The 26,321-nt window shown below is 43.0% G+C and overlaps 1 protein-coding gene across 5 annotated transcripts in view; it reads right to left on the reverse strand.

Annotated features, from left to right (window-relative positions):
- Positions 1-1,855: 1,855 nt before the first annotated feature.
- Positions 1,856-26,321, reverse strand: part of SNX19 (sorting nexin 19) — a 39,979-nt gene continuing 15,513 nt past the window's right edge. For 3 of the 5 annotated variants that reach the window (XM_037841973.1, XM_037841971.1, XM_037841974.1), the window contains 3 exons: positions 5,519-5,703; positions 4,533-4,620; positions 1,856-3,496 (listed from right to left, as the gene is read on the reverse strand). In XM_037841973.1, the coding sequence (XP_037697901.1) occupies positions 3,364-3,496; positions 4,533-4,620; positions 5,519-5,703 (406 nt within the window). In that variant the 3' untranslated portion in view covers positions 1,856-3,363. Of the gene's footprint in view, positions 3,497-4,532; positions 4,621-5,518; positions 5,704-15,079; positions 15,351-26,321 lie in introns of those variants that run through there. The other 2 variants (XM_037841975.1, XM_037841972.1) reach the window with 2 other exon arrangements.

The raw sequence follows: 26,321 nt of genomic DNA on the forward strand, positions 1-26,321 counted from the left end.
AATGCTACAATATTACAGTTGAGTAGTTACTAAAGAGGCTGTGCGGTTGCAAAGCCTGGCCCTTAACCGAAACTTTGCAGACTCTTATTCTTGACTATAGCTCCTGAAAAGTGGGACCCTAGTCTTATTTTACTTTCTAAGGCAGAAAGGCAGCTTAGTATTGTGGTTATGCAAGCAGGCTCAGAGGCAGATGAACAAGATTTGTAGCTGGGTTCTGCCACTTCCTTGCAGGTGACTATGAGCAAGTCAACCTCTCCATGCCTCAGACTCCCCATTTATAAAAAGGGAATATGCATGTCATGTAATAGAACCTATCTTACGGGGTTGATGTACAGGTTAAATAAGTTAATACATTCAAAGTGCTTCAAATTATGCCCCCAGTAACTGTTAACTGCTAGCTGGTACCAGGTATTTTTAAGAGTGCTGGAGGGGATGTGCTGAATGCTGACAGAACAAGCCCTGAGCAGGCACTATCAACACCCATCCTTTGCTTCTTCTTGGCTAACGTCTTATTACTTTTCCAGGTAGCTAACCCTCCACGGAGGGTTACCTTGCCCAAAGGACAAATGCTACTTCAAGCCAGTCGTGGCCACACCATTCTGAATGCCAATGAGTTGCTTAGGGGTGGGCACTTCTGGCCAAGGAGCTGTTAGAGGAGGATTCTTGAAAGGCTTCTAGGAAAAGGTTTCCTTATTCTTTAAAAGAAAACATGGGAGAGATGCCCCTATTCTTTCATGGATGCTATGTCTGGATTAGATGCCTGCAACTGCAGCCTATGAGGCCAGTGGTCTGAGGACAGGGCTACCATGCTTAGAATGGCAAAGCAGGAAGACGGACAAATCGAGGCCCTTTATGAGAACAGAGTTACTGAAATCAATCCACCCCTGGGACTCACCTATCCATGTATTAATTTGATGGAACAAAATAAAGTTTTCCTAGTAGTTTAAGTTTCAGTCCCAAAGCATCCTAACACACAGCCAGGGCTGATGTTTACACATATTTTTACTCTACCCATGACCTAACAACTACTACTGGATGCTTTGACCAAATGAACTGTGGCAGTTGGAAATAAATAGGTGGGCAAGGCAAAGGAAGAGTCAAGAATGTTCTGTGTTAGTGCAGGTCCAATTCTTCATTGCCTTTTCCCACCCCTTCTCAGCAGAGTTACCTTTTCCTGATAACCTGTGGCATCTCTCCCAAATGCTGATTTCCCTTGTTGTCTGAACCTATCCAAACTTGGCAGATGGTTTCTCAAGGCCTGATGGGTTTTGATTGTTTCCTTGGTGATATCTATTATTTCCCTCCTGGGCAGAAGGAGGGTCTGAGAACAACTTATCTTTTTGGAGGCAGGTGGAGCAGAAATGGGGTCTCTTATATAACATGAAATATAGGAAGTTTTCTTTGGGTTGGAAGGGTCAAAAACATTCCTTACAATTTTTAGCCACAGGGAGATTATGCTATGTTAGTTCCTTACTGGTTCTGTGCCACATATGAGCAGAACTGGTACCAGACATATGGAACAATATAGGTGACCTTGAGGGTAAAGTATGGGGCAAGAATGACGGCAGGAAACAGGGCTGGCCACCCCACCTCAACAACACAGCGAGCTGGCCCCAGCTGAGGTAGCTAAAGGATCAGCCCCAATGAGTCAGCGTGGACTCCTGCAAGCCCATGCCTCCACAAGCACTCACCAAAGGCAGAGCTCCTGCTGCCTGGGAAAATCTAGGGTAGGAGATGTTTTGAGAGCCTGTGGAGTCATAAAGTCACTATACTAATCACTTTTAAGGCTGGAAGGGGCCATGAAATAATATCTCACTTATCTTCTTGCCTCTGGGCAATAATTACACACCTAAAGTATCAAAAATACAACAGAACACGTTTTGTGGTTAAAAGCTTCCAGAAGACAAAAAAGCAAAAAGATTTCACAACTTTCTTCCACAACCAGTTTACTGTGTGCTCATTACCGACTCCAGAGTCTAAGGGAATCTTGATGCTTATTCCAGCCCCAGCCTGTTCTCAGCAGCCTAGCTCCAAGCCCTTCCTCCAGGTGGGGGGTGCCTAACCCAGCAGAAGCAGGGCTGTCAGGCAAGGCAGAAACTAAAGTGCAGAGGGGAGAGCAGAGGCCTCCCAGCGGTGCCTGTTAGCCCACCTTCCTCGACTGTTCACACGTGTTTAACTCGTACCACTTTCCCGTGATACTCCTCTGCCTCCTTTCCTACCAACTCCTTCTGATTGTTCCATCTTTCTAACAGACACTGTGGCCTGACACGGAGCCTTTGCCTTCATTGCTGGCATTCTTAAAAATTAATTAGACCCTAAGAAATAGTGAGTAGAAAGTTTTTTTGTGGGTAACCAATTCCCTGCAGGTTTGCTAATATTTTCTGTTCTGAGTAAAAGTTCCGTGCCAGGACTGGTGAAGACAGCACACCTCACTCATTCCCCTGGGGTGCATACTGTTTGGGTATTCTCAGCCATGGGCAAGTGTTTTTTCCTTCTTTGGAAGGGCAGAGGTGGAGTATGCCACTTGTCATGAAATTTTGTTGAAGACACACAGAGAGAAGGTCATAAAGGCAAAAACTCAATTGCTCCTGGGAAGGGGGTCAGGAAAAAAGCTAATGAATAAAATCTGTGATGCAACTCCCTTTCAGGAAAGGGTGTGAAGGGTGGGGTGCATTTACCAGAAGCTTTGGCAGGCTTGTTTGAAGTCTTCTGGGCAGGAAAAGTGTAACCACCCAGGGAAGCAGCCTTCACGGCATCCTCCATAAGGCTGATGGGTTGGAAAAGAGCCAACAAGCAAAGAGGAGTCCCTGGAGAAATCTCTCCCCCCAACCACCTTCTCTTGGAACTGTTGGGAAACCAGGTAGGACCCAGCGGATTGGCTGTTGAGGGTGGACCTGAAGAAACCTGCAGTTCCCTGGTGGGAGCAGAGAGCTCAGAAGACTGTCTTCTCCCCCAAGCACCTAGTGATAGTTTTTCCTGTTCTATCTCAAGTTTATGTGTTGGTGGGTCAGGCCCATGTGTACATAGGGCCAGGTTACAGGAAGACCACTATCTTAGGGAAGGGGGTGATGGGAAAGGCAAAAGAGGGCTCATTTCTTTAACTCACAGTGTCCTGTTCCACAGGAAACAGGATCTACCCACCAGCAACAATTTGGACACCTCAAAAACACTATGGAAATGGATATACATGAAGTGGTACACATATCCCTCCTGTGGCCTGCTACAGATGGAGTGGAGCTGGGGGAGATCCCAGGCATTCTCAGAGGCAGCCCCGTCCCCCAGGGTACAGGCTTTCTGACTGCTTTCTGGGTGGCTAAATAACCGTCTTCCCTGACGTTTCTAGGATGTGTGAACAGCCCAGAGCTAAGGGGAGACACCCACACTCCTGGGGTTGCCTGGGGAATCAGCGGCAGAGGTGGCTGTGGTAGACTCCTCAGCAGAGGCAGAGAGATCCAAGAATTCCAGGATGATGTCCCAAAGGCAGTAAATCAAATGCCTGAAACAAATGACAGAACAGCTCAGAGGAGGGTCTGGCCCAGTCAAGAGACACCAGATCATCTTTGCAACATTTCCTTTTCCCTCTTCCCTCCCCCGCCTCAGTGGACCCTAATCTTGGCTTGACCAAGGCTCTGTCATGAAATAAATGTCTGTTGAACAGATAAAGGCTACAAACCCCATAGCAGCAGAAACAGTACTTGAGACTAGATTTTAGCAAATTCCATTTCCCATTTACAGTTAATTAGCCAACTGGCACTACTCTGAAGAACTGCGAGGGGAAATCCCTGTGATGTCAGGTTATTGGGAATTTTCAGAGTTTCTGACAACTGCTCTCTCTCATCATCAGTTGCTGCAGGCACTAAGGCAAATCCCCGGGCCCTCGAGAGCGGGAGTTAATAGATGCAGTCTACTCGGGGAGAGGGTTTGAGAGAGGAATGGAAGAGCATGCAACAACTTCCAACAGCATGCCACCCCGAGGTCCCAGCCAGAGAAGTATCTACCACTTCTGGATTGTTCTCAGAGTCCTAAGCCAGCATTTACCTTGTCCTCCTCATACTAACCCAGCGTCATTACCTTGTCCTCCTCATACTAATAAAGCAGACAACCCCTGATCATTGCACTAATAAGGGCTTTGTTGGCCAGGCCATAAGCCCAGGCTGACCCTCATTATAAGGCCTGTACTACAAAGGGCCAGGTGCGCTCAGTGTTCACAGGAGCTGATGTGGAAAAGGACACTAAAAAGCCCTGAAGATAAGGCATTTTCATAGCTCACGCAAGAGCCTGCATCGAGTTCTCCCCAGTACAAGCAGTGGCTGGTAGATGGTCACTGCCTGCCTCGCGGCCCTGCTTGAGCCTGGCAGTGCGGGTTTCACTTGGTGTGGATGGACCTGGCCGTCGGAGGCTCAGCGGTGGAAGAGACTTCAATCCCTTCCTTTGGAAGGTGGATTTTTCACTTAGAAACCTGGGATGCCTCTGAGACTGGAGGCAGCTCCAGCTGTGCTGAGGCTGATGCTATGCACACATTTTCAGCCTACCTGTTGATGAGGGGTTGCTGTAGTGACTCCAGGACGAGACCCCAGCTTAGCCGACATTTGTTCACCCCAAGGATTTCTACCACAATATCTGAGGAGGGGAAAACAGAAGGGAGTAAAGGGTTATCAAGCCTTAAGCCTCTCCTCCAAGCCCCAGGTTCCAAGGAGACCACCTCCCTAGATATCTGCCGTCTTTGCACAGATGGGGTATTTCTGGCATATAAGGCCACACAACTAAACTACAATCCTCATCAAACAGGGAAAACTTAGAAAAGTATGTTTCGTAAGTTGTGTCTAAATTAGAATGGACCTCAAGACAGTGCAGCTACCTCTTCTAATGTAACAGTTTAGGCTGGAGATCAGAGGTTATTAAGAGTAAAAACTGAAAGGAGAAACCTAAAATTGACTCTCCAGAGCTAAGAGTGCACTACCGTCCTTGCTCACCACCGCCATAGGCAACCAAGTGCCTTTCCTGCCCTCTATAAAGCAATAGAAAGCAAAGAACAGACCCTCCTTAGGCTGGTTTTACTATTGCCAAGGACCATGAACCTTACTAAGGGGCCTCTTCATCAAGTCTCAGCTTCTGCAGGATGTACTGTTTTCTTTCCCGGTCCTGAAACGCCATGATGGCAGAGACTCTGCAGTCTTCATTTGGTGGGAATGGCTCCGAGGCCTGCCCCTGTAGGGCTGCCAGAGCATCCCCAAATCTTCCCCAAAGTTATTTTCTCAAGTATCTGCAGGATTCTCACCTAGAATTTGGGGTCTGGCCATAGTGATCCCTTCCATTCCCTCAGCATCCTGAGTGAAGGATATAAAAATCCCAGCTCTGACCATTTTCCTATGGGCCTGAGAGATGGTGGGTCAAACAGGTGAGTCTGAGCCATATGCAGCGTCCTTTGATTAAAAGGTTCGGAAGCATGTGGGGTGAGGATGGCAAAGCAGGATGGAAGGGAAGAGTCACCAGCCTGCCCGTCTCATTGTCTGCTCACCTGGCAGGACCCCCATGAGGCTCTGCAGGGCCTGCTTCTCAGCAGCCGCCCGCTGCTCCTGGGTCCTCACAGGCCGTGGTGCCTCAGGAAGAGACCCGCCGGGCCAGATGGCCTCCTGAAGGAGCCGCAGGTACTGCACCCAGCGCTGTGGACATGTTAGATTAGCAACCTGCACCTCTAGCCACCTGTGGTAGAGGAGAAAGAGAGCTCAGATAAGCCTGCAGGAAAGGGCATACAAGGTGCAGATCGTGTGTGCAATCAGAACAGAGCAATACAAAGTTAGCACGAACACTCGGAACTGAAACCAAGCTGATTCAACAACTTGGGGTCACAGAATTTGAGGCTGAGTGATGGTAAGAGTAGTGTTATTTACTAAGTATCCACTGCAAGACCCAGCTGGTGCCAGGCAGGCTACGGAACAGAACACCCTGTCTCTGGACGAAGCCGTGCCTGGCCCTTTGCAGCTCTCCCCAGGGGGAGCTTTATAACCTTCTTGGTGAGGCATCTGCACAGCCTTCACGGTTAAGGTTGGGTAATTTTGTACAGGCCCCCTCCCTCACCACCCCGACCCCGCACAGTTGGCCTTCTAGTTCCCGTGATCCGTCCCAAGGATTTCCTCCAGCTGCCCTTTGCTCATAACAGTTCTCTCACCAACAAGGCTGGCTCCTCTCCATCTTGCTGAAGTCTGTCCTTCTGGAAAGACCTGCTTAATCCCCACCCCTCCCCGAGGTCCTCCTGATCACACCAGCTGGAGGTGCGCTCCCTCCTCTAGTTCTATGGCACGGATTTGGGACTATTTTACCATAGAATATGTGCTTTTCGCTTGTGTTTATTTAGGGAGTAGGAACTGTGTCTCACACTTGGTGTCGTATATATTGATGCACAACAAATGTTTGTTGACTGGCAACTGAATGAAATTTTCCCCTCTGTTTTACTTTCAAAAATAAGTGAATAACTCTAGGAGGCAGATACATCAAATGTGAAGTCCCTGGAAGATCACTGGGTTTCAAAGCTGTTTATTCTTTACCTGTCCCTGACTGTTTTTCAGTGATACACTCACTGGTTGAGTGTGAGGCTTCCGCCAAATGCACTGTGCCGGGGTGGGATGGTGACGCGGGTCACGGATGGCTCACTTGGTCAACCGTGTCTACGCATGCGTGAAGACTCCCTCAGGTGCCCCGCCACGCAGCAGGGCATGCCGCCACTCCTACACTGAGGTGCCTGCTGCCCATCCAAGAGCAGAGGGGGCTGCCAAGGCTAACTTTATTTAACCTCCACTCTGCCAGACAGTCTGCATTCCACTCCAGCTGGGCTGTAGTACCCTGAGCCCAGGACTCACGAATGATTCTAAGAATAGGGAGTCAGAAAGGTAACAGCAGGGCAGGAATGGCAGACGTCTTTGGAGATCAAGGGCGGCACAAAGCTGCTCTTGCCCAAAATAGCCATCGCCATCGTATCCGTTATTATTAGGGCTGTGTCGCCTTTTCATAGGGCTTTTCATTCAGCGAGCCTAAGACACCTAATGAAAGGGATCCATTAGCAAGAATTCCTGTCCCTGTTTATAGAAGAGGGTAACCAAAGGGAGGCAGATGCAGTGACCTGACTGGGCCTCTGCAGGGAATTAAGTGACCCAACTCTCCTAGTCCAAGCTCTCCCTTCCTCACTTCTGCGACTTCTGCTGAGGTGAATGATGGGTCCCAGGTGCTCGACTAAGGGACTTGAGGGGAAGAGACAAGGTCTTGCAAACCCAAAATTTTAAGTCTTCCAAGAGCCTGGAGAATTGCAGAACAAGAAAGAAACCTTGTGCTAGAATTAGTTCTAGCTCAGTTTCTCATTCACATTTGCATATAATACACTGATCTGTCCTTATTTCTGTCCTCTGAAGCTAATAATGCCTGGGACTCAAACTCTTCAAAGGTATCTCAGAGTCTAGTCAATCCTTCCTGGATAAAGTATAATACACAATAGCAAATCTGGGTACATCAACCATGTTCTGGGTATGTCTTACAATCTGATTGTTTGGAATTCATGTTAAATCATCCAGTGGGAATGGACCTCATGCTGCATCACAGCAAGGATGTCCTTTGTTCTCCTCACGGTGATTTGGCATCTCATGGACATACGATGGGAGCAAAATGGATTTTTGCATATGGTAAAATACAAATTCTTAAATTTACACAAATCTATAAGATTACAGCTATCAAACTCTAAAGGGGAATACTGAGAAGAAGAATCAAAGTTTAAAAAACAAAAATAAGCACTTGCTGATGAGGATGAGTCAGTGAATCAAATAAAGGTGTGGGAGTGGAGCACAATGAATTGTCAAAGAGGCCTCAAGTCTCCAAGTAAAATATCAACTGCTCGTAAAACAAAGATGCTGCCAATCACTGTAAACCCTGAGGCATAGAATTGATCAACAGAAGGTCCTGGAAGAGGCAGTCCCAGGAAGAGGACTTGTACAAACTGGCAGAAATAAAACAAACTTCAGTTCTAAAAAGAGGGATATAGATCAGAAAGTGGCTTCTCTTTGGTAGGTGCTGCAGAGTTTTGGTTTTCCTTATTCTTCATCATACCCCAAAGATAAAAGACATAAACCACACGTACCTGCACCACACATGATTTAAAATCCACTTTCTTCAGGAATCTTGTCTTGGCCCATTTCTTCCTAGCTCTCTTCTAAGAAAACCGAGGTGAAACTTCTAGACATTTGGGATTAGCCAGGTTTCATCTTGTAGTCTCAGGCAACCCATGGGGAAAACTAAGGGCTGCAAAACCTTTCTGTTCACAGAACTTCTGAGGTATGGTGACTGTCATGAATAACAAGTATCCCGATCTGGGAAGGAAAAGTAAGAAAGCCCCAGCCAAGAAAACCACCACCACCACTACTGCCACCAGCCAAACAGTCCTGCTCCTCACAAACGCAGCCTCTAAAATCTGTGAGCTGTCATACAATTTCTAAGACTTGATGATTATACACAATGCCTTTCTTAAATTGTAAACGGCCAGATTCAGGGATTTGGTAGAATGTGCCTTGCCTAATACCTGGCAGAGAACCAAATGGCAAACCGTTCGTGATAATGACGAAGAGGATGGAGATTTCTTCATCCAGGTTCTTTTCTCTCCTTGACATCTCCATCTTCCTATCCTTTTATTCTATCATCCTTCTCTACAGTGAAGCTCTGTATATACTGCCATTGTTTTATATAACTTTTACATTCCCTCGGACCTTCTCAGTGTATTCTGAAGGCCAACGGATTAGGGGCATGGGCAGTAAAAGACTGACCCCTTGGCTCCCCCTCATTAATTCCCTTCATCTCTTTATTTCACATATGTCATCAAACAGGAAAGTTAAAAAGAAATCTGCATCCTGATAGCTCTCTTGAAGCAAAGGGAATGGAATTTATGTGTCTGAAATCTAATATATCACTGAAGCTTTTCCAGCACCAATGCCTGGAATTTTGTTAGTCCTCCTTACTATTATGTTAATAGAAATCTAAAGTTTCAAGGTAGACACACACACATCTCCCCTCACCATTTATTATAAATTATTTATAACAGATCATTTACTAAGCATAAATGCTATTGCTTATGTAATATAAGAGGCATGAGGTAAGTATGTTAAAATAAATATGGCAGCTTATAGCTTCAAATAGCATTGGTTTTATTTTCCACCACTATTCTGATATTTCATTTAGAGATACTCCCTTCTACCATCCTCCCTTCATCCCAAAGAAAAGAAAATAATAAGAAAAAACAAACAAGCCAGGTCTGTTCCATCAGACCATCTCTGAATGATGCAAAGCACATAAAGTCTGACAAGGGGGCTCAAAGTAGCTAAAAAAAAAAGGAAAAAAACAACAACAGACTGACACTGAGACATTCAAGAGCTTCTCTGATGCCAGGTGTGGAGGAAGGGAGGATGAGGTGCTTGGGGCAGGGGAGGGGAGGGTCACTGCACTGGAGTGCACATCCACTCCACTGTAAGGGAATCTGGTCTGAAATAGCTGCAGAGAGAGGAATGAAGTAGTGGCTAAAAGGAGATGGTTTAATACTAGGGCTTAAGATGGCACTCCAAGGCCAGCAGAAGGTCACTTCCCATCAAAACAGCAGTATCAAGAAATTTCACGAATAAGAGAAGGCTTTAGGGACCATGTCTAATCCAATTGGCCAAATTTCCTTCACCACTTCTTTTCCAAGAGAGCTGCTATGGCTGAGGAAGGAAGAGTCCTGTACAGCTCAGCAGTAGGACAGGAGGAGAAGGATAGTGAAATTATAAAAGAGAAACTATTCAAGGGAGCTGTAACAGTATTCTAACAATAACGCCTGGTGCGGTCTAAATGAAAGAAAAGAACAGCCTCTTTCCTCACGGTCTTTCTGTTTATACCCTGTAGACTGAACTTCTACAGACAACCCAAAGGCGATTATGCTCCACCCTCAACTGTACAAGTAGAATTCAAAGATAAAGGAAGAGAAAAGGAAGATTGTGTTCAAGTTTCTATCACTCTAAATGGATCTACAGCAGATTAGAAGTGTGGACTCATTTTCTACACTTAGAGCATGGTTTCTTAACCTTGCCACTATGGACATTTTGGATGGTAATTCTTTGTTTGGAGCTCATCCTGGGCATTGTAGGATGTTGAGTGGCATCCCTGGCCCCTACCTACTATATGTCAGTAGCACTCCCCCTAGTGTGACAATCAAAAATATCTCCAGACATTGCCAAATGAACCCTGGGGGTAAAATCACTGCTGGCTGAGAACTACTGACTTTGGCCCAGGGTCTTTTGGACACAGCACTTCGGGCCACTTGCATAGTCATTTTACACCTGGTGGTTACAGCATAGTATTTTTCAAATTGTGGGCTGCACATCATTAGAGGTCATGCAATCAGTTTTATTTAACAAAATCTAAACAGAAAATAGATTAGAATAGAAAATACACAAGCTTCTTGTTCTGGGACACTTGTTTCTATCTATCTTTATATTTGCATATATATCAGCTATGCATTTGTGTGTGTGCTCCTGTGATCACAATGGGTCACAATGGGAAATGCATACTTAGCATGGGTTGAAGGTTAAATAAGTTAGAACACTGATACAGTGTAAGGAATGAGGAATTCTATTCAAGAGAAGTGGGGGAAGCCCGAACAACATTTTTAGCTTTCTGGAATCCCTGACCTCCGGGACTCTGCAAAACATTCACAATGGCATAAACCATGACTACCTGTTCTGTACCCCGAGTCCTCCTTGCACATTATTATGAGTATTTGCTCATCCAATCAACAGGCCCAATCAACAGGGGGAGAGAGAAAGGAAGGCTCTGGGGTGAAGTTGTTTTTGCTAGTTTCACACCTGATAAAAGTCACACTTCTCTTCCCCCTAGTTCCTTTCCCAGGCCTCTGCCTTCCTGTGCATGGCCCCTTCTTGTGTTCACAGTAGTTCCTCCTGTCAGCTTTCAGCTCTCGGCTTCTCAGCCCTGTAACTAGCCAGACCCAAGTTACTCAGCTGTGCCTGAGAAAGTTCAACACTGTTGCCCTCAGACTGTAGTCAGGAGTCCACTAGGCAAGTATCATGCATCATGGTAAAGGGAATTAAAAGACCTTCCCCTGGTACCAGCTAGATAATTAGCTTTCATTTCATATTTACCCCTTTCTTCCCAAGACAGAACTTATTGATGGAAAAAAAAATGAAAATTCAATCTTGAGTCCCACATCCTCAAGTGTTTTATCAAAACCCAAAATTATTAGAGATACAGTCTCTGCTTCTTTAGGTGTCATCTATTTTTACACAAATCAAAAGGAGATAATTTATTGATTTAATAAGCAATGAGATTTTTAATCATAACTCAGATATATTGTTAGAAAGTTACTAAACCCTATTAGTTATGTTCCTCAATCCACAAGGTAAAAAACTATGAGTCATTCTTGATTTCTCCTTTTTTTCAGACTCTAAACCATCCCCCACCACATAATCAAACAATTACCTAATGTAGTTGATTCTATCTCCTCCATATTTCAAGAATCTTCAATCCTTCCATCCCTTACAATCCTGAGAGAAGTTATCTTGGTTTAGGTCCTCATCACCTTCCATCTGTATCAATGCAACTCCTTCCTAATTTGTCTTCCTGGTTCCAATTTTATTTCCTCCAGTGAATCCTCCACAGCTCTATTTAAGTGATTTTTCTAAATTACAAGTTTGATCATGTCATCACCTGTTGGAATTTTTTCAAAGTCTTCCCACCAAATGAGGACCAAACTCTGTGTTCTCTGAGTAGGCTCTCAGTAAATTCTTCAGGATTACCTTCTGCCTCTCTTCTTCTACACTGTGTATTCTTAATTATGTTCAACTTCTTTGAGGATCCCAGACATGCTATGCTGTTTTACTGCTCTACCTTGAAGGCCCTATCCTCTGTCTGCCAGCCAACTCCCCCTCATGCTTGAAGTCCCATCTTAGCAGGATTTCCTCTCCAAGGTCATCTCCTCCATGAGCCTTCTGTGAACCCCTCAGAATTGACTGCTTGGTTTCTTTTCTGAATCCTATAGGGAGTTTTTTTTAAAGCCCTAATTTTACACTAGAACTCCTTATTCGTTAAGGTAGGGATTTTGGGTCTTTTTTACATTTTGATCACTTAACGTTGTGCCTGGCACAGAGTATGTTATCGATAAATATTAGTTAAATGAATTAATATGGCATATGGGACTAATGCTGGTCTTAAAATATGGAAAAGAGCCCAATGTTTAAAGCAGCAAATTAATAGTAAGCTCTTAATTATTTGTGCGTATAGAGGACAATAATAGATAAAGAAAGAGTGGACAATATAGCAATCACTTGTATTTGTTATTTTATATGTATTTATATGAATATTTGGCAGACTCACCTTCCCAACAATCTTTTGTTTAGGCTAATATTAAAACTAAACTGTGTGCCAACACACCACAACCACCATAGGGTGGATGTTGTAAAGAGCATGCTGGCTAGCAAGTAAGCTCATCTAGAATTGAGAGTTCATCATGAATAATCCATGACAATGGGTAATTCACACATGGTTATACATCCCCCAGGAAGGAGACAGAGGGGAAAGGCAAGGAAGGGGGCCAGCCATGCTTCACTTCTGGGATACTATGAATCCCGGAGAAGAAAGGTAGCTACCAGCAGCGTATGTTCTGGTCACTTCTCCTGGAAAACAGCCCACAAGGTGTCCTGGTGGATCGAAAGCATCAAATTGATTCCAACCTGTTACTCAAACTAGTAAGAGTAAAAGAAGAAAGGAAGGCAGCAAAATGTTTAGGCAAAAATGAACAAAAACCAAGCTCTGGTTCATTCTCTAACAAATAGAGAATGAGAGGGAGACACTTGGGGGCTCTTTGTTCTTGCAGAGGGAGAGCTCTAGAAATTTCTTCTAGATTTGCGTCCTGTGACAACCTCAGGATTCGTCTGGATATTTATTATCCAAATCCAGTCACTATCCTCAGATCCACTTTCTCCAGCCCTACACCTGTTGCTATCAATGCACCTTAATCTGACTCTGAGAAATTCAGGGCTGGACAAAATCAAAGGCATGCTTTTTGAATGACTGCCTACTATGTGATTCATGTAAAGGAGCAACAGGAAACTTTATCACAACCACCAGCTCAGAGTCCCTTTGGAACAGTCAGTGCCTCTGCTCCAGGCCTGTAATCCAGACAGATGCCTCTGCTAGGAAGAGGCCACCATTGCTTTCTTCCCAACATTATGCATAAAAAGTAGTTCATGCACTTTCTCTGGGGAAAAGATGATGGCTGGCAGCCAGAAGAGCTATGAAGGCTTCACAGAGGCAGTGTGTTATAATAAGTGAAAACAACACTGAAAAGCCACAGGTGGGTTGGAGTCTGCCTTGACCACTTAGAAGGTAAAAGAATGTTCTGAGTCCTGGCTTCCTTCTTCATAAAACTGGCTAATTCTCACCTTGCCTTCTTCACTAAGTTATCAAAGTCAAATGAGAAAAATGAAAATATTTTTTTCAAATGCTTGTGTGTTTCTGCATGTGTCAGAGAAAAAGACCCCTATGAATCTCAAATTCTACCAGGTCCAGGGAAATAAACGATGGCAGGATCTCAAGTGAGCTTTGCATTTCATACCTCAGTATTCTCTTTTGTAAAACTTAAAGTCTCCTCCAGGCATGCTCAGGGAAGTAGACACTGGAACAGTGAACCATTTTAGTACTGAAGGTTTAAGACCAGGGAGGGATCCCACTGGGTTGTGGGCAATTTGAAGGCTGTATTTCTGAATCCGTCTTAAAACTAGAGCTCTATACACTAAACAATGAAACTTTTGCTCCAGAAACTGGAGGATCCTAAATGTCTCCTGCTTTCCTTGTCCCGTGTGAACAGCAAGCCTGGCTCATTCTCAGCCTCCAGGTAGTTATCTTGACCCTTTCCCTTCTCAGCACCTAGGGTAGGGAATCGGGATGGAGAATGGGAAAGCTAATTAAAATGGCCACCCGTTCAGAAGAAAATTGAGTCTGGTGGAGGGCAAAGGGCAGAGAGGAAGAGAAGCTGTTCCAGTTGGAGCAGTGGGAAGAAAGGCAAGACACAAAGGAGGGGTGAAGGCAGTAATTTAGTGGTTGTCTTGACAACCAGAGTCCCTACTGTTCAGGTGACTTGACCTCACAGGGTGCTCTCCTCGCTCTGATTTGGCTATAGAACCACCACTGCAGGAGAGGAGGATGGGAAGGAAAGGGCTGGTGGAGGGAGAAATGATGGGTAATTGTGGGCTCTCTACTTAGATGGTGCTGACCCCCAAACTTGTACAAATTTTATAGATAACAGATGTCAAGTATGCTCAGCCATAATTTGGAAAAGAAGAATTAGGGACTGTAACTAAATAAACAGACATGGGGAGGCTCCACATTATATTGTGAAAATGGCTAGAAAAAGCTGGAAAACACTAGCTTCAGAGAGAACAAAGGATGAAGAGGAGAAGCAGATGACAGAGTTAAGAAAACAGGAAAAATATTGGTGGGGGGAAGTATAATGGGAAAGAAGAAAAAGTGATTATAATGAAGAGTCATCATCATTGGGGTAGAAGAGCTATCCTGCTCAAAGGTATTTTTTTCCCAGTCTCCTGCCTAAAGGCTGAAATTTAAAACCTTTCTGTTCCAGTTTGCTAATGCTGCTGTTAAGCAAAATACCAGAAATGGATTGGCTTTTATAAAGGGGGTTTATTTGGTTTCAAAGTTACAGTCTGAAGGCCATGAAGTGCCCAAGATAAGGCATCAATAATGGGTACTTTCATTGGAGAGAGGCCATTGGCAGCAGGAAAACCTCTGTTAGCTGGGAAGGAACGTGGCTGGCGTCCGCTTGCTCCCAGGTTGTTTCACAACGGCATTCTCCAAAATGTTGCTATTGGGGTGTTTTGTCCTCTCTTAGCTGCAGCTCCTCTTCAAAATGTCACTCTTAGCTGCTTTGAGGTCCTTGTCTGTGAACTCCTTTATACAACTCCAGTGATCCAATTTACACCCACCCTGAATGGGTGGGGTAGCACCTCTATGGAAATTATCCAATCAAACGTTTCACTCACAGTTGACTGAGTCACATCTCCATGGAAACACTCAATCAAGGAATTCCAATCTAATCAACACGAATATATCTGCCCCACAAGATTGTATCAAAGATAACGGTGTTTTGGGGGACATAATACATCTAAAATGGCACACTTTCCAAGTAGAAGGCTCTCCTCCTGATACTAAGAATATAAGGCTAGAGCTGTGGCAACTTCAGAATCTCACGCAGTAGGGACTTTGGGGGAACCAGTTGTGGTTAGAAAACCTGGGCTGTTAAGGGCCTTATCTTGAAGCTGCAATTACACAATGAGTATAGCATTTACATAGAATGTATACTTACTAATACCGAGTATACAGTGTTTACATAGAATGTGTATTTACCAGAGGACGGCAGGCTAATCCACCCCCTCAAAAAATCTTTTGGTGCTGTGATTACATCAGAGATAGACTAACACATATTTCTCACCAACTCACCCCTATGTCCTCCCTGCTCCAGTCCCAAATGGTGAAGACTCTACCTGAGAATAGAGGTAAAGATCAAATTTGAGGCATTAAAATATAGTTGCTTCTCAAAAACCAAGTTAATAGGAGAGAGTCAAATGATCTCCATCCATGGCTGAAAACAGGAGGAAATGTCCTTCAGTATGTAAGAAATTATAAGATTTCCCAAATCAGGGAAAACTACCATTGCCAATCTCTACCTAGTGAATGGGCAACAACTAGGGATTAGGGTACAAAAAGGCTTAGAGTAGAGCCCCAACCAGCTTAGAGTCCCAACCAGCTTAGACAGTAGAGTCCCAGTTAGCTTGGAGAGTAGGGCACCAACTAGCTTAGAGAGTACTGACAACATTCTTCCCACTTCAGATGCCCAGCTGGTTTTATCACCACCAAGGACTCTTTGGTCCAGCCTGTGTTCCTGGGTCAAAACTGCTGTTAATGGATCAGCTCCAGAACTGAATACCTGAGGGATGGAATGCACTGAAAGGGCCCACATCTGGCAGTACCCATAGTTCAGAGACGCCTGATCAGAATGGGGGGGAGAAGAGTAATCTATGAAAGAAACCGGGCTCATCTAAACATCAGTGGATGAAGGAGAGAGCAGATGCGTGGCCCCTGCATCCTGGAGCAACTAGCAAATGGCTTCGATCCACTGTTACCACCAAAGCAGGGGACTGAGAAATGCAAAATAAACCTGTCTCCCTCCAAGGTAAATGGGACTGTTTACCCTGCAGCACCACCTGGTGCCCAGAGAGAGAACATTCTCTACCCTAAACCACTCTAAAGGATACCTATTTTACAAGGTCTAGCTTTGCAATGAGGAAGCCTTCCCTACATACCCCCCCACAACCCCAAGAATCCTTCCTCTAAATTTCTTACTGTGTTCCTGGCCTGCTCTGTGTCATTTGGCCTCATGCTGTCATATATTTCTAATTGATTTGTGTGAATTATCTCTGCTCTTACACAGAAAGGGGCTTACAGTAGTAAGTGCCAGCCTAGAGACCTAAGCACAAAGTAGGTACTTAATAAATGTATGATAACCCCAAAGGATACATACTGTATGATCTCCCTAATACGAAAATATTAGAATAAGCAAATTCACAAAGTCAAGAAACTACATACAGGTTACCAGGAGCTGGGGTGGGGGCGAGGAATGGAGAGTTAATGCTTAATGGGTACAGTTTGTTTGAGGTGATGGAAAAATTTTGGTAATGGATGGTGGTGACAGCAGCACATTGCGAATGCAGCAAACACCACTGAATTGTATACCTGAAGGTGGCTACAAAAAAGTGGTTCAGTTCATTAATCTCCCTTTGCCTCAATTACTATATTCTCCAAATGGGAATAACAGCACCTAGCTCATGAAGTTGTTTCCTGAGAAACTCTGAGTTTAACTCTGACAATGTTTTCTCTGATTGGGAAGAGGAAATGGAGTAGGGATACCTAAGGGATATTATACACTCTCCGGCCCAGGAGTGCTTTAACAGTAAGATCAGACCATGCAGACAGGGTGAAGTTACGAGCTCTGGAAGATAAGTATGTCCCTGGGCCCAGGCAAGAGAGATGAGACAGGAATAAGGGACAGGGACTTTCCAGTGAGGCCAATTTTAGTGGCCACTGCTTAGTGAAAACTCTTGTCCAGTGGGGAGGCACAGCAGAATGGGAGAAAGTGCATGGGCTTTGAGGCCAGGATGACTTCAGTGGAATCCTGGGTGTCTCACTTACTAGCTTTATGTTCCTGGGAAAGTTATTTAATCTGAATATCATTTTCTTCACCTGTAATATGTGGAAACTTCTGTCTATCTCATAGAATCCACATTAGTACACAAAGTACAGAGCTGCCTGCCTGGTATTGTCAGTATTTAGTAAATGTTAGGTCCTTTTCTGTTGCAATTACTTGTTCCCTTTTGGTGGTGGGCCTGGAGTTGCCCTTAAGAAATAACCAAAGTTACCCAGCTTCTACTGAGACATGCCAACCAAGAAAGTGGCCCTTGGTGAGTGGTGTTCTGCCTAGGGAACACCTACGATTTTAGGGTGACACAGGGAACAGGGGAGGCGGGAGAGCTAAGGCCAACGGCTCCTAACTGTCCAGGAAGGGGGTGAACAACCCCACCTTACAGCCCACTGCTCTCCAATAAAGTCCCAGCCTCTCTGCCTGGACCTTCCCCTGACCTTTGTGGGAGATGGTACATATGGGGAACTCTTTTTTAAGAAAACTCTTCTATGGCCTGGCCCTTAAATTTTCTCCAGGGTCCACTGCTTGCTGAGCTCCCTGAACCTGCCTTGTTCTTTCTTTTCTCCTTCCACCATGTATCTTTCATGACTTTACATATTTTTCTACTCTTCTGCCCACAGATCACAGAACATTCTCCTCTCTTCCATTCTCTTTCTGAAGGCTACTCCGATCCCATGTACCCCCAACACACACGTATCCACACTCATGCATACAGACATGTGCACTCTTTAAGAAATCCTGATGCAGATGCACTCGTGCCAGGAATGTGTCTGCTGTCCTTTTGACACAGGATCTGGTGCCATCTTCAGGGCCATGGGGAGGGCAGAACCACAAGATGTGGCATCTGTGTACTCTGCTGCTGGCTTGGCTTATATTTATATCATGGCATTGCTTGAGGCGTCCAGGTAGGGAGCTGGTCCAGCTTCTTTGCATTCCTTCACTCAGCATCAGGCCTCATTGTTATAGCCTCCCTCCTTCCCTGGACTGGATCCTCCTGCCAAAACCTCCCACCATCAATGGAGCAGTTATCTCCCCTCTTTGCCTTCAGCCCAGACTCTCTCTGACCACGTGTCCAATTCCCTAAACCTGACTCTGATGTATGCAGGGATGCTGACTAGTTTCTTCTGTTTTCGGACATAAGCAGAGTTTACACAAGATGGATTTGCTCTCCGGCTTCAACTGCTACTCCCGCTCCTCTTCCCCTCCCTTTTGTTTCTGCCTCCAAAAAAGGAGGGCTTCTCATTACATAATTGAATGTTACCAGCACAGAAGCTGACATAGGAGGCCAGGCGTGCAGGCGTGCAAGGCTTCCCTTTGACTTAACTATGCCTTTTTTGGGCATCTAACTACTCTTAGCTCCCCTACCCTACTCCCTCTGCACTATCAACAATCAACGGAGATTTATGGAGCCTCGCTCAGAACAGAACTCTTCCAACCTTGGCTTAGAAGAAGGGTCAGAAGGTTGAATTTACTCTTTTTTTGTCCCTTGCACACTGGAGAGCGAGCTTACAATTTGGCAGAAGTCCCTGGAGTCCAAGGCAGTTATGTATATAGGTCTTTTAAGGGAGCAAGGAGAGTAAAAGGAGCTGGAAGCAGAAGAAATAAGCTTATCTACTTGGAGATAATGCTGGAGGATGGAAAATGAGGATGCTTTTAGGAGATGCACCTCAATCTAGGTGGCTGTGCCATCCCTGAGGCCCAAACTGCAACGTGTCCAAGAGAACCAGGAGGAGAAGTGGCGGCAGTCCCTGCTCTTTCAAGCACATGGCTGTAAGGGGAGAATCCAAGTATCCTGCATGCACAAGGATATGGCTCAGACACCCATGGTTTCAGAGCGAATGGCACGCTGCCTCCTGGGCAGCAGAAGGGGACAGTCTCGGTGAGGGCAACACTGAACAGGGAGGGACCTCATTTCATAACTGTCATGGAGGTGGGAGTTGAGGGAGCGGTTGCAGTTTTGGGGAGATATCCAGTTTCCAGCTTTTTTGTTTACCAAAGCAAAGAAATCCAAAAACTACAGCATTGCCTAAGCCTCTTCAAAAACACAGGGGCCAAGTAGCATGGCTGCCTTCAGGAGGCTGCGTGTGCACATCCAGAGACAGTCAGGGTTCTACAGGCTGCCCAATAATCTCTCAAAGAAGGTCTACTACTCAGAACAAAGTATTTTCGTTTGGCTTTTCTCCCTCCAAACCACAGGGCAAATACAGGAACTTTCTGTTCCTGGAAGTTAGAGAGTCATCATAGCTCAGTATTCAGTACCACTAGCTCTGGAAAACAGACAAACAGGGGGTTCAAATTCAGCTTGTGATACTTATTAGCTCTGTAATCTTGACAGAATAACCAAAATGCCTGATAAGACTCAGCTTTCTCACCTTGGAAATGGGTTCACAATACCTGGCTCACAGGGTTTTTGAGAGCATTAAATGATCTAAGGTGCCTGCAGGTGTCTGTACCAAGTGAACGTGCAAGAACTGTTTGTCGGGTAGTGAAGGTAAGTTACCTAGACAAAGAGTTTCCCAAAAGTTACCTGGCCACAAAATTCTGTTCTTGCACAATATTCATGTTAGTTTTATTCAAATTCACCATACACATTCAGAATTTCCTCCCCTTCCTATATAAAGATGCCGTTCCATTAAAAAAAAAATGGTGAAGAGAAAAGAAAGTCAAGGGCAATTCAGCTGAGCCCTCTCTCTGATTTGTTATGGTATGAGCTACATATGGTTTTGCTAGTTTTCATTTGCCAGACAGCTATCCATCTGGCTAACCAGAGGCATAGTTCTGGTGGAAGTGTCAAAGGAAGGAAGGGGGTGGTCAGGGGATGGAAAGGTGAGGAACTCAGCTTGATATGAGCTCTTTCCATTCAGATTGGAGCCATCTGATTCCAGCAGCTCTCCCTACCCATGTTACCAGGAGCTCCAGTAACCTGGAGGACACTAGTGAGCTCTGCACTTAACCTGTGCTGGAAAAAGGGCACAGAGATGGGCATGTTCTGGCTGCTGCTGTAACAACCTCCTGGCACAAAGTCACCTTGACAGGCCTCACAAAGCCTTTATTGTTCAGAAGCCCTCAGAGAGAGGCACGATAAGGGTGGTGGCAGCTGGCAGAAGGAGGCTGGTATGGGGTGGGTCATCCTGAAGATGTAAAAAGGGGAAGTGATTTCCACTAGCTGGAGGCAGTAGGAACTTAGCCTGCCTGTTCTGAAGAGCAAATATTAAGACCTAACCTTCAAAGAACAGGTTCAATGCACCTAAAGAGATAGACACTATTACTATTCCTAATTTATACATGAGGACACCAACGCTCAGTGAGGTTAAATACGGTATTGTGATAGTATACAGTTGTGGACAAGAACTGGGGGGCTGGAGTCTATCTACCTGGGTTTGAATTCTGGCTGTACCACAACTTAGTTTTATGATCATGGATGAGGTCCTATGGACCTTGCATTTCAATTCTCACCCCCATTAAACTACAGAATATGCAAAAGAGTCTGTTTTGCTCCCTACTGACCATCCCTTAATAACGTTTATTTTAATGAATAAAGAATAAGACCAAGATGAATCTGTAGTGGATAGAGAGATACTAGCATTTTCAGGTAAAATGGGATGAATGCTACAAAACAGCCTGAGAAAATTTCTACCAGTCATGTCAAGAAATAACTTAGGAGGGGAAAGGGATGTTTTGGATATTCTTTTTTATTTTAATTTTCATTTTATTTTTTGGAGTAATGAAAATGTTCAAAGTTTAATTGTGGTGATGAAAGCACAACTATATGACGATACAGTGAAAACTGTACACTTTGAATGATTGTATGTTATGTGATTATATCTCAATAAAATTGCATTAAAAAAAAGAAATAACTTAGGGAGACTTCTGGGGTAGAGTAGGGGGCTCCAGGACTCAGTCCTTCCTCCAAAACTGCTAGTAAATAGGCAAGAACTGTCTGAAACAAATGTTCTGAGGCTCCAGAGGCCAGGAGAGCACTTTACAGCATCCAGGAACGAGCAGGAGGAAGAAGCTGCTAAATTAATATAAAAGACTATAAGTAGTTCTATCCATTAAGCAGCTGCTGATGCCCACCCCCCACTCTTGCCACCTTGGATCCTATCCCTGGCTAGCTACTACTGACAATAAGGGACATACAAGAGACATACAAATCCTCTTCACCAAGAGCAGCCAGGGGGTGGGGGTGGGAGGAGAAGACACTAGAGGCACACAACAGCAGACTTGAACAGTCAGAAGAAAGAATCAGTGAACTATGAACTATAAGACAGGTCAATCGAAATTTTACAGACAGAAGAGCAGACAAAGAAAAGAATGGAAAAATTAAGCAGGGTTTCAGGAATTTGGAAGACAGAATGAACAGCACAAACATACATATCACTGGTGTCCCTGAAGGAGAAGAGAAGGGAAAGGGAGTACAAAGAATACTTGAGGATGTAATGGCCCAAAATTTCCCAATTCTTATGAAAAGTGTAACTATACACATCCAGAAAGTGCAATGTATCCAAACAGAATAAATCCTAACAGACCTAATCTGAGACACATACTAATCAGAGGGTCAAATGACAAAGGTAAAGACAGAATACTGAAAGCAGCAAGAGAAACGTGATTCATCATATACAAGGAATCCACAATAAAATTAAGTGCCGATTTCTCATCAGAAAGAAAGGCTGAAAGGAAGACAGGAGATAGAGTCTTGGAGGAGACTGAAGAAATGAAGATTATCAGTAAGGGTAACTAAAATGATAAAGAGAGACCAAAAAAAAAAAAAAAAAAAGATCTAACAAATAAAAACCAAAGGTTAAAATGGCTGATATAATTACTGGATTTATGGTAATTACATTGAATGTTAATGGATTAAACCCCCTAATCAAAAGACAGAGATTGGCAGTATGGGTAAAACAGTATGATACAATGATATGCTGTTTACAAGAGACTTACCCTAGACCCAAAGACACATATAGGCTGAAAGTGAAAGGTCAGAAAAAGATATTCCACACAAATAGCAACCAATAAAGAGCTGAGGCTGCTATTCTAATATCAGACAAAATAGACTTGAAATACAAAACTGTCATAAGAGACAAAGAAGGACACTAAATATTAATAAAAGGGAGAGTACACCAAAAAAAGAAATACCAATCATAAATATTTATGCACCTAAACAAGGGTTTCCCAAAATACAAGAGGCCAACACTAGCAAAACTGAAAACAGACGTCTCTACAATAATATTTGGAGACTTCAATACACCAATCTCATTAATGGACAGAGGATCAATAAGGAAACAGAGAACCTGAATATGATAAATGAACTAGATCTACTAAACATATATATAGAACACTATACTCCCAAACAGCAGAATATACATTCTTCTCAAGTGCTCATGAAACATTCTCCAGGATAGATCACATGTTGGGTCATAAAACAAATCTCAATAAATTTAAAAGGACTGAAAATATACAAGGCACTTTCTCTGACCATAATGGAATGAAGCCAGAAATCAATAACAGGCAGAGAACTGGAAAATTCACAAATATATGGAAGTTAAACAATATTCTCTTAATCAATGGGTCACAGAAGAAATTGTAAGACAAATCAGTAAATACTTTGAGACAAATGAAAATTAGAAAACAACAAATCAAAACTTACATGATGCAGCAAAGGCAGTGATGAGAAGGAAATTTATAGCCCTAAATGCTTACATTAAAAAGAAAGAGCTAAAATCAAAGACCTCACTGCACTTCTGGAGGAACTAGAGAAAGAACAGCAAACTAATCCCAAAGCAAGCAGAAAGAAAGAAATATCAAGACTAGAGCATAAATAAATGAAATTGAGAATAAAAAAATAATAGAGGGAATTAAAAAGACCACAAGTTGGTTCTCTGTCCCTTAGCTAGACTGACAAAGAAAAAAAGAGAGAAGACGCAAATAAATAAAATCAGAATTAAAGGGGGGGGGGGCATTACTACTGACCCCACAGAAATAAAAAAAGATCATAAGAGGATACTGTGAACAAGTGTATGCCAACAAGTCAGACAACTTAGATGAAAGGACAGATTCCAAGAAACACACGAACCTACACTGACTTGAGAAGAAACAGAAGACCTAAGCAGAACAATCAACAATTGCAAGAAAAAAATAATGAAGAAAAAAAATTCCATTTATAATAGCAACAAACAGAATCAAATATCCAGGAATAAATCTAACCAAGGATGTAAAGGACTTGTACAGAGAAAACTACAAAATGTTGCTAAAAGAAACCAAAGAGGACCTGAATAATTGGAAGGGCATTCTATGTTCATGGATTGGAAGATATTATTAAGATGTCAATTCTATCCAAATTGATTTACAGATTCAAAGCAATCCCAATCAAAATTCCAACAGCCAATTGGAAATGCCAATTATCAAATTTATTTGTAAAGGTGAGGTGCCCCAAATAGTCAAAGACATCTTGAAAAAGAGGAATGAAGTTGGAGGACTCAGTGGTACCAACAGTACAGTACTGGCCTAAGGATAGATACACTGACAAACGGAGTTGAATTAAGAGTTCAGAAATAGACCCTCACATCTATAGCCAACTGATATTTGACAAAACTGCCAAGTCCATTCAATTGGGAAACAAGAGTTTCTTCAACAAATGGTATTGGGAGAACAGGATATCAATATGAAAAAGAATGAAAGAGGACCCCTATCTTACACCATATATAAAAATTAACTCAAAATGGATCAAAGATAAAAGAACCAGGACTATAATACTTCTAGAAGAAAATGTGGAGAAGCATCAAGATCTTGTGGCAGGCAAAGGTTTCATAGACTTTACACTCAAAGCACAAGCAACAAAAGAAAAAATAAATGGGAACTCATCAAAATTAAAAACTTCTGCACATGAAAGGACTTGGCAAGAAAGTGAAAAGAAAACTTAGTCATTGTGAGAAAATATTTGGAAACCACCTTTCTGGTAAAGGTTTAATACCCAGAATATATGAAGAAATCCTATAACTCAACAGTAAAAGATAATACAACTTTAAAAAGGGTAAAAGACTTGAATAGACACTTCTCCGAAGAGGATATACAAATGGCTAAAAAGCACATGCAAAGATGCTTACCATCACTAGCTATTAGGCAATGCAAATCAAAACCACAATGAAATATATCATTTCCCACCTACTAGAATGGCCACTATTAAAAAAACAGAAAATATAAGTGTTGGAGAGGATGTGGAGAAACAGGAACACTCATTTATTGCAGGTGGGAATCTAAAATGGTGCAGTCACTGTGGAATACAGTTTGGCAATTCCTCAGGGAGCTAAGTATAGAATTACCCATATGATCTGGCAATCCCACTACTAGGAATATACCCAGAAGAACTGAAAGCAGGGACTCAAACAGGTATTTTCACATTGATATTCACAGTGGCATTATTCAAAATTGCCAAAAGACGGAAACAACCCAAGTGTCCATCACCCATGAATGGATAAACAAAACGTGGTACATACATAAAACAGAATATTAACTGGCTGTAAAAAGGAATGAAGTCCTGATGCATGTGACAACATGGCTAAACCCTGAGGACATTATGTTGAGTCAAATAAGATAGACACGAAAGGACAAATACTGTATGATAACACTATTCAGAATTAATTATAATAAAAAAACTCATAGAGTTAGAATCTAGAATATAGGTAAGCGGGAGACAGATTTGGAATAGAGAATGCAGAGTTGATGCTTAATTCCTACGGATTTTCTGCTTTGGCTTATGGTAAAGGTATGGAAATGGATGGTGATGACGACGGTACATTATTGTGAGTATAGTCAACAGCATTGAACAGTATAGGTGAATGTGATTAAAAGAGGAAACTTTAGGATGTATGTATTACTAGAATAAAACTTAAAAACAGGATTGTACAACAGTGAACCCTATTGTTATACAATAGTAATATAACTATATACTATTTATATTAACTAAAGAGTATATAGTTAATATAACTATTAACTATAGTTAACAGTACAAGAATGTTCTTTCATGATTGTAATAACTGTACAGTACTAATACAAGGTGGCAACAATAGGGTGGCATATGGGAAAAAGATACACCTAATGTAAATAATGGACAATAGACAGAACTATTTTAATAATCTTTCATCAACTGTTAACAAAGGTAACTACTGTTAAAAAAAAAGTATAATTATAAAAAAAGTGCTATCATCAATAGTTACAAATGTTCCACACCAATGCAAGGTATTGGTGGTGAGTTGGTACATAAGAATACTGTATTTTATGCATGATTGTTTCGTAAACTCACAACTTCTTTAGAAAAAAGAAAGAATTTAGACACCAGAGCACAGCAGAATTACTTCTTTGCATCCCCTTCCCTACACCTTATTCTTGTCTCTTCCCCATCAGTAGAGAATTTATAACCATTGCCCACAGAGGTAAAGCAACCTGGCTTGGAATTCTCATAGCCAGCACATCCCTTGCATCAACTATTCCTGACTTAGCCCTCCAAGGACCACAGCCATGGGAAATGGCACTTAGCTTTCTTCCTTTCACTCCCAAATACATCTCTTGCTCCTTTATCTGCTGGTTCAAGCCCTTAACTATTCTAATTTATTCAAACATAGGTAAACTTCTTTGTACCTTTTTATATAAGGATTTCAACTTTTAAAAAATTTCTCCTGACTCATCTGTACTTTCCTACTCCTGCTGAGTACTTTCTTGTATCCTGAAACCAATTCATCACATACATGACTCCAAGGAAGAGGGGATAATTAATTACCACAAACTAGCTAGTTTCAGGATCTTCTCATTTTTGAAAGCACTTAGAAGATCAGCAAAGGTAAGCCCAATAGAGGGAGAAGAGAAATGAAGGCCTAATCAGCAATACTCACAAGTGACTGAATAAAATCTAAGATTATACTTTCAAGTACTTTCTCAAGTACTGAGAAGGAAAATGTTTATTTTTCAAATATTCAATGAGCATCAAACTATGTCCTAGGACTTGGATAAGATGCTGGGATATAAAGCCAAGTCTGGC

The sequence above is a fragment of the Choloepus didactylus genome, chromosome 6, assembly GCF_015220235.1.
Source record: "Choloepus didactylus isolate mChoDid1 chromosome 6, mChoDid1.pri, whole genome shotgun sequence".
Classification (NCBI taxonomy): domain Eukaryota; kingdom Metazoa; phylum Chordata; class Mammalia; order Pilosa; family Megalonychidae; genus Choloepus; species Choloepus didactylus.